Source organism: Rhinichthys klamathensis, unplaced genomic scaffold, assembly GCF_029890125.1.
Source record: "Rhinichthys klamathensis goyatoka isolate OS25496 unplaced genomic scaffold, OSU_Roscu_1.1 h1tg000808l_1, whole genome shotgun sequence".
In the NCBI taxonomy this organism is placed as follows: Eukaryota; Metazoa; Chordata; class Actinopteri; order Cypriniformes; family Leuciscidae; genus Rhinichthys; species Rhinichthys klamathensis.
In genome coordinates this window covers 32858-42500 of record NW_026607197.1, presented here as the reverse complement: position 1 = coordinate 42500, position 9643 = coordinate 32858, and the positions used below count along the sequence as shown (strand labels likewise).

General features: G+C 37.3%; 1 protein-coding gene across 1 annotated transcript in view; it reads right to left on the bottom strand.

Moving 5' to 3' along the window:
* lama1 (laminin, alpha 1) overlaps nt 1–9343 on the bottom strand; it is an 81450-nt gene extending 72107 nt beyond the window's left edge. Inside the window, exons 1-3 of the mRNA XM_056243554.1 lie at nt 9149–9343; nt 4732–4902; nt 3024–3136 (exon numbers count right to left, since the gene is read on the bottom strand). Coding sequence (XP_056099529.1) covers nt 3024–3136; nt 4732–4902; nt 9149–9215 — 351 coding nt within the window. The 5' untranslated portion in view covers nt 9216–9343. The remainder of the gene's footprint in view (nt 1–3023; nt 3137–4731; nt 4903–9148) is intronic.
* Between the last annotated feature and the right edge of the window lie 300 nt (nt 9344–9643).

Below are 9643 nucleotides of genomic sequence, written 5' to 3'. Positions count from 1 at the left end.
TGTTTATGTGTCTATGTGGTGTTTTTAATCTGCTTTAAGACCAGTGTTGGGCAAGTTACTTTTAAAAAGTAATTAGTTACAGTTACTAGTTACTACTTCCAAAAAGTAACTAAATTAGTAACTCAGTTACAAATTTTAAAAGTAACTAGTTACTTAAGAAAGTAACTATTGCGTTACTTTCAAGTAAAATTAAATTTTAAATGCTCAAATGTGACCCCACGTCTACCCCTCTTTAACGGAACTTACAATACATGTGCATGTTCAATTATTTATGATAAATCTGAATATTATAATGAAATGGACACTTAATACAATACATTATTAACAGAAACATGAAACATTGTACACACATCTAAAAAAAAAAATGTTGCTGTGGGACAAAGTGAGACTAGCCTCCAATCAAATGCCATGTAGATATTATGTTTATATAGTGGATCAATGCAAATAACACAATAGATGTTTTGGAACTTTTGATATTTATTGCCCCTCAACAGGCCACAACTGGGCAAAATTAAATTAAGCTTGTTAAGCTCGTCGCCATACCTGTCTCTCGTTGACTGACTGGCTTGCTTGTGTTGTTCATTGTGTGTCCTGTCCTGTCCGACTATGCGTTATGATGGGTCGTTCGCAGTTCATGAGCGTTAGCCGTTAGTGATGATGGATCGACTCGTTCGCGAATGAGCTTTTGATGGCTCGTTCGCGATTCGCGAATGAGGCGACTCTAAGAGCCGGCTCTTTTAGGTGAACGTCGGGAGCTGGCTCGCATATCTGAAGAGCCGACTCTATTTTTACAAATTTAGCCTATAGAAATTAAATAATTATGTAAAAAAAAAATATATATTATAGTCAAAGTCATTTAAAGAGCCGTTTGTGAGCCAAAAGAGCCGGCTCTTTTCAGTGAGCTGAGTCAAAAGTGCCGAATGCCTACTACTATGCGTGCTTTCGAACACCCGCCCAACTCTACCTCTGATTGGCTTACAATGACATTTTACTCTACCTCAGCCGTCAGCATTTATGCGCTTGTCTCGTGCTCTGCCCACTAACCAAGGAAGAACAGTAAAAAAAGTATTTGCCTCTCGCTCGGAGATCTAGTTGGTCTGATGAAAAAAAAACCCCAGCTTCATCAGTTATAGTAACGCGCCGCATTTTTTGGCAGTAACGGGAACGGCGTTATTAAGATGAGAAGAGTAATCAATTAGATTACTCGTTACTGGAAAAAGTCATGCCGTTAGTAACGGCGTTATTTATAACGCGGTTATTCCCATCACTGTTTAAGACACACCATGTGTAAGTTCATAAGTCGACAGCATTGCTGAGTATTTCCTCCTTAAAACTGCAGTGAACCAAAGACAGTCTCAAAAACACGGTTTGAAATCGCTGGTGTTTCTGACGTCACAAACGACCTTTTAACCAATCAGATCAACGTGTGATCGTCAACCAGTGGATCTCTGAGCTGAGGGAGTGAGTGGAGGCGGGGCTCATTTGCATATTCATAGAACCGCGCATACTAAATGAGGCGAGGGTGTCGGGTTACATTCAAGATATTTTAAGACATTAAGAATTTTTTTTAAAGGAAAATTAACTTGAGTTGATCCAGCAGTTTCTGGGTTCTCATGCAGATTTTAATAGTTGTCGTTTGCACATGAACACAAGATCCATCATTACATTTATAATCACATTCATAACGGAATGTGTCTGTCAGATCCCGGTTACTGGGTTGTATGGAATAGTTGTGAGTGTGATCAGCGCTGGAATGCTGCGGATTGTTTCTAGTTTTGGGATTAGTGTGTCTCTCGACCTCTCTAGACAAACACTCTTGTGTTCGACGGCCCCTGAGGGCCTGGAACCGCTTCACAACACCACAACTGCTCCTCCATTCACACACACACACACACGACGGGACGTAATGGCTGATCTACACTGACAGAGGAGGAGGGGTGTAAAAACAGCTTCATTTTACTGGGAAACGGCACTTTGTTTCTTAACTTAAAACTTTCTATCAAAACTGCAAATCTACAAATGCTGCTGAAACACAATTATCTCGGATGTAGAGTTGCTCCGCCCCTCCATTACACGAGTAAAACTGTGTCAGTGAAATGCAGGAAGAGTAAATTAAGTGCATCATCAGGGAATATGAATTGCATTTTTTATTTTCTTTGTGAAAATAATAAATGATACTTTAAACCAACTTTTCTTCTTCTTCTTTTTTTACAACCAAATGTATCAGTTTTTCTTAAATTTGGTTTGGTTTAAACTTAAGTTTTGATTTAATATATTTTCATGCAAAGTAATAGATTATTTATTATCAGGACCATGTACTTACTTAATATTTTTTCTTTAGACATAATACAAAATGCTACTTAATCTAGGTCAATATAATGTTTTGTTTTGGGCTTTTTATACCATAAACAAAAACTAAACTAGCTATAATATGAAAGTAGAACTTAGAATAAAACTAAATACATTTTTAATTATGTTTACTTATACTTACTATAAATAAACGCAACATCAAAAGACCTTCATTTCTATTGTCTTTTCTTTTATCTTGCGTTAAGATATTGCAAACCAAGGTTATTGAAACTAAAAAACATAAAAAAACATTTTCGTTGCTTGGATCTAAATAATCAGTAATAAGTCAAAATTTTATTTCACCTCCTTGCAAATGCAAGTTTAACTTGATGTCCTGAAATAAATTAAAATTAAATAAAACTAATACAGTCTATACAGACATATTTAAAAATAAAAAAGCAAAAATACCCGTAAAATAATATGAAAGTCAAGTCAAGTCAAGTCATCTTCATTTATATAGCGGAAAACAGAATTTAAAAATAAAAAGATTAATGAAAAACTACTAAAAACTATACAACACTGATGCAAACTGGTATTTGTTATCATATTCAGTAATTATTCTTGTAATCATAAACACGAGCGCTGTAGTCCACTGCCCTGTTGTTGTTCCAGCGGTTATACGCATGCGGAGCGAGATCAGGCGAGCGCTGAGCGCCAGGGAAACGCAGGCCTACCTGTCGTAAGTCCAGCGTGATCGTGACCCAGTGGAACTGACGCCCGTTCTTGATGCTCGGGCTCTGCCACCACTGGTTAGTGCCGTCGATGGCGTTCGTAATGGGATGTTGGTCTGTTTGGACAGAAATAAACATGATCTACGGTTAACAGGAAAAAACACCACGAATGTGCAAGACTACATAAACACTGATCACCATGAGTTAACTAGTCCCGGCACATTAAAGGGATAGTTCACCCACAAACGAAAATTAGCCAAAGATGCACTTTTATGATGGACAGATGCACTTTTATCATGGACAGATGCACTTTTATGATGGACAGATGCACTTTTATCATGGACAGATGCACTTTTATGATGGACAGATGCACTTTTATGATGGACAGATGCACTTTTATCATGGACAGATGCACTTTTATCATGGACAGATGCACTTTTATGATGGACAGATGCACTTTTATGATGGATAGATGCACTTTTATCATGGACAGATGCACTTTTATCATGGACAGATGCACTTTTATGATGGACAGATGCACTTTTATGATGGATAGATGCACTTTTATGATGGACAGATGCACTTTTATGATGGACAGATGCACTTTTATGATGGACAGATGCACTTTTATGATGGACAGATGCACTTTTATCATGGACAGATGCACTTTTATGATGGACAGATGCACTTTTATGATGGACAGATGCACTTTTATGATGGACAGATGCACTTTTATGATGGACAGATGCACTTTTATGATGGATAGATGCACTTTTATGATTAATAGATGAACTTTTATCATGGATAGATGCACTTTTATGATGGATAGATGCACTTTTATGATTAATAGATGAACTTTTATCATGGATAGATGCACTTTTATGATGGATAGATGCACTTTTATGATGGACAGATGCACTTTAATGATGGATAGATCCACTTTTATGATTAATAGATGAACTTTTATGATGGATAGATGCACTTTTATGATGGATAGATGCACTTTTATCATGGACAGATGCACTTTTATGATGGACAGATGCACTTTTATCATGGATAGATGCACTTTTATGATGGATAGATGCACTTTTATGATGGACAGATGCATTTTTTTGATGGACAGATGCACTTTTATCATGGATAGATGCACTTTTATGATGGATAGATGCACTTTTATCATGGACAGATGCACTTTTATCATGGATAGATGCACTTTTATGATGGACAGATGCACTTTAATGATGGATAGATGCACTTTTATGATTAAAAGATGAACTTTTATCATGGATAGATGCACTTTTATGATGGATAGATGCACTTTTATGATGGACAGATGCACTTTAATGATGGATAGATACACTTTTATGATTAATAGATGAACTTTTATGATGGATAGATGCACTTTTATGGAGTTCAGAACAGAAACAGCCATTTACTGCCATTATAAAGCTTGGAAGAGCCAGGACATTTTTTTATATAACTCTGATTGTATTCGTCTGAAAGAAGAATGTCATATACACCTAGGATGAGGGAGAGTAAATCATGGGCTAATTTTCATTTTTGGGTGAACTATCCCTTTAACAAAGATTAATAAACACTGTAACAAATGTATTACTCATTGTTACTTATTGTTAGTTAATGCATAAACTAAAGGGACTGTTATTGTAAAGTGTTACTGATTAATCTAGTTTAAGCCTTTGGGATTCTGTACCTTTGGGATTCTGGCTGTTTGCGTCACAGAGCCGACACTGAGGGTTACGGATTCGTCTTCCGGGAACGTGCTCCACTAGTTTACAGTACATCTCGGGAAGGGGTTCGCCACAGGTCGCGTTGGTGGAGATCTCGGCATTGCTGGCGAGGTTCAGGATAGCGGGAAACAGACCTGGAATGACACATGGAAAATGTTTAAAGAGGAACTATAATGCACTCAAAGTCTTGATGATGTTTCAGGCTCTACTAGAACAGGTTTTCCTGCTTGAATGTTGATTATTTTCCTCATATTCTCCATTGTTGCGGCTCCTCTCTTCCCAGTCTGTCAGTAACGCTCCGTTTACTTCCTGTCTCTATGAAGCCCCTCCTTCTGAAAAGCACACTGTGCTCTGATTGGTCGGCTGGAGCAGTGTGTTGTGATTGGTCGAGCGCTTCGAGTGTGTTTGGGAAATGTCCCGCCCCTTACCATAACCGCCAGTTTAACACACTACTAACTAACTCAACCAGGCCCCGCCCCTTTATTCTGCGTATGAATTATTATAATGGGGAATATTGTGACGTGTTCGTTTCCGGAAGAAACTCAAGACTACAATGGAGGCGTTTCAGGAGTTCAGGAACACTGACACTGATATAGAGAAGAACTGGAGCTTTTCATGATCACACAGCAACATCACACACTGAAGAGATGAAGATGGGGAAAACATCATAGAGCTGTTTAATAAAGAGGCAATTGCTCAGAACTGCTCAACCTTCCCGTTCTCTCTTTGAAGAACGATCCATCATCCGCCCACGTGTCTGTGTGCCGCCATTCATGACACAAATAACTACGTTCTGGACACTAGACAAAAGCAGTCATCAATTCTCATGAGGAGATAACCATCATCCTCTGCTGACCGATCACTACTGACAGAGAAGAGTTCAATGAGAGGGAACCGTGAAGATGAAGAAGATGAAGAGGTCAAAGTCATCGTTCAACTGCACATGCATCTGATTATCTCACTATTCTAGGGCTGTGCAACGATTAATCCCATCCAACATAAAAGTTTGTGTTTACATAATATATGTGTGTGTACTGTGTATAATTATTTTGTACATATAAAATACACACACATGCATGTATATATTTAAGAAAAATTTGCTATATATATGTAAAATGTATAAATATATATACATGCAAATATTTCTTAAATATATATATGCATATATTTGCATGTATGCACAATAATTAAACACAGTACACACACATAAATTATGTAAACACAAACTTTTATGGGGATTAATCACGATTCACTAACCCAGCACTTTTTAATACTGCACATTTCTGTTTTTATCATGTATAATCACTGGTTTATACAGGCAACAAGCCCTCCAGGCGGTGTTTTACACTGATGTGACCGTAGTTAAAGGCTTTAGGGCCTTTAAAGCTGGTCATTTCTGTGCATCACCAAACGATCTCAATGACACTGAATATCAGCTTGTGTGTGTTGAGTCACCGGCAGACGGTGTGTGTGTCTCGGGGGAGTCGTGGCTCTGAATGGACCCCAGTGGTGCTGAACACACACACACACACACACACACACACACACTTCAAACGCTCGGCAGATAAAGAGACGCTGACGACTGAAGTCATTACGGCACATCTGGCCTGCGTTTGCATGAGACACACACGCTGAGAACCAAAACACATCTGTCGGCTGCTAACTCCTCAACATCTTCTGTACACAACTAAACTAAACTCAGAAGAACATTAGATGTTATAAGACAGATGCACTTTTAATGGTTAAGAGATAAAGAGAAACAACTAATATATTCACCCAGATCACATTATAGACTGCAAACAATGCTTTTCTTACTCAGTATTTTTGTCTTGTTTCCAGTCCAAATATCTAAAATTTCTTAAATCAAGATGCATTTACTAGATGAGTAAAATGCTTAAAGATATTATGTCTTGTTTTATGGGTGGGGGGTCAAAATGAAGTGAGTTTTTGGTTAAAACAAGCAAAATGATCTGCCAATGTGGTTTTTACTTTAAAAATAAACTATTCAAACGGAAAAAATATTATTTTTCTTTCTTGGCAGATCATTTTGCTTGTTTTAAGCAAAAACTCACTTCATTTTGATTTTTATCCCCAGAAAACAACACATAATATCTTAAAGCATTTTACTCATCTAGTAAATGCATTTGGATTTAAGAATTTTTAGGTATTTGGACTGGAAACAAGACAAAAATACTGAGTTAGAAAAGCATTATTTGCTTTACCGCTCCACACAGGGCTCAGATTTCTCCCTACGCTTTAGAGGAATGATTTTAGCTGAAGAAGACGACAAGATAATTGCTTTTCAAGCATCTCAGGCTGTCGACAGCGGCTCGTTTGGTGTGAAAACAGAGTTTAAACAACATCACAGATTCAAACGACTCCTAAAGCTCACCTTTCGGTCGGGTTTGGAAAGCAAGATTAGATCTGGGAGTATTTAAAGTGGCAGAAGGAGCTGATCTCCTGAATCATGTCTAGAAGAAAGCATGCATTGGTGATGAGATCAGCAGAGACTGCGAATCAAAGCGTCTGGATGAAGCGCTCCGGGACAGAGCAGAAGATCTGCTGGATTTGCATGAGAACGGAGTCTGTAATCAGATGCAAGTAGAGCTGATAAGAGCCTCACAATGCGATTCAGTCAATTCAGCGTGAAACGCCGACTGATTAGAAATCTCACACTTACAGAGCCATCCGAGCAGATAAACACATCAGATGCAGCCACAATAGATATGATGTGTCACATGATACGTTTCTAAATGTGAACATGTAGTTTGAAATCATTCTGGAAACAAATGATACTTTGAACCATTTTTCTCAAATTTGGTTCGGTTCGAACCTTAAGTTTTGATTTAATATATTTTCCCCAAAGACAAACTATATTTTAACTATACTAAACAAAGACAAAAAATATTATTTATTATCAAAACCATGTACTTAATTCATATATTTTCTTCAGACATAATACGAAATGCTACTTGTGATTTTTTTGTGGCTTTTTACACCATAAACAAACACCAAAAACACTTAGAATAAAACTAAAAACATCTTATTAGCTCATTTTAACTTACTATAAATAAAGGCAACATCAAAAGACCTTTATTTCTATTGTCTTTTGTTAAGATGTTGCAAACCAAGGTTATTATAGTTAACTGAAAAACTATAAAACTACTTAAATAAACAATTTAAAAGTAAAAAAAACTTTTTTTTTGTTGCAAATGCAAGTTTAACTTGATGTACTGAAATACATACACCTAAAATAAAAAGTAATACAAACTACACAGACACATATCACGTCTTCGCCTGCTCTGCTCTGGAACTAGAAGTCTATTCAAGTTTAAATTACACAAATGGCCACATGTTATTCATGAGAGTAAGTCCCACTGAGAGGCTTTCATGACCAGTTGACTAACGCCGCTCACTAGGACGAAAACCTCCAGGATTAGCCGTTAATGGACAGTCTCATGTGACCCATACATCAGCACAAAGAACACACACACACACACACACACACACATGCAGTCGGTAAGGGTTCACAGGACTGAGGTGTAAGCAGACACTCGCTGCTTTACGGCTCACAGATAAACTACATTAGTGGCTTCCTGACCTCGACGTGTTAGACAAACCTGCGGGCGAGAGATCTCGTTAATGTGGCAAATGCCAAACTAATGCAAATATCCAAAGCAAAAGTTCATCAAGGAACGAACACTTGCTGAGTGTGTGTGACCATATGAAGCGTTTAACAGCTGGGCACTGAATGTTTGTTACTAATGTATTCAGTGCTTTTTTATTTTAAGGTTTCATTGTTACAGTGTAATTATATATTTAAGTACTGTGTAATATTAATTAACTACATGTACTTACAGTACTATAGGGTTTGGTTGAGGGTTAGTTGCATGAAATTTTGCATAATCTACTGTTATTACTATGGTAAGTACATGTAACAAGGACACTATAATAAAGTGTTGGCTTTTGCTACTAAACTAATTATTAACACTTAAGCCCGTTTAATTCATCACTAACCACGTTCACAAATCTATAAAATAAGGAAAACACACTTAAGTTACAGTCACGACCCCTGTAACCTTTACACTAACCAAACAATACTATAGTTTTACCATGATTTTATGGACGTGTACGATATGTTTTGCACATTTATTCACGGTATTACCATCATTTTACCATATCACCAAAGTACTGAAAATATTTTAAAGAATATCCTGCATTAATACTAAATCTGAACACATGTGAAGAGAGTAAATGCATTCGATCAGCAGAATAAAGAGTTCTATGTTCAAATCTAAAATCGTATATTTTCAACATTGTTATTTACTCAGTTTTATCTGTCGTAGATGAATGTAAACGTGTTGATATTGCTGAGCTCACCTCTCTGCTGAGCCTGACCGCAGATCAGTGATGCGAAAACCACAGCCATCGGCCACAGCATCTTCATCTTCTCTAAAATAACTCAACTGATAAACTACTATATCGAACTGAAATCATCAGAGTTTTGTTTAGGTGTACATTGGTTCTGCTCCTCTCTCTCTCTCATTCAAACTTTAGTCTCTTCTCTCTTTCATTCAGTCCCGCTATATTGTATTCCACTGGAATGTACCATGAGTTTAGAAGGGGGGAGGGGGTCCCGCTGGAATGTACCACGTGTTCATGCGAGGGGTCATTTTGGTTTAACTTATTTTCGCCTCAAACTTTGTTAAGGAAAGTTTCGCTATGAGACTATTTTTATCTGCTGGACGAAAACAGGGTGAAATAATACCACATATATATTATAGTAAACAACTCATCACAACATTAAAAGCCGAAAATGGATATACAGGCCCCGCTAGCAACTCCATAGCAACGCACAGTCACTGCTTGCTTTCA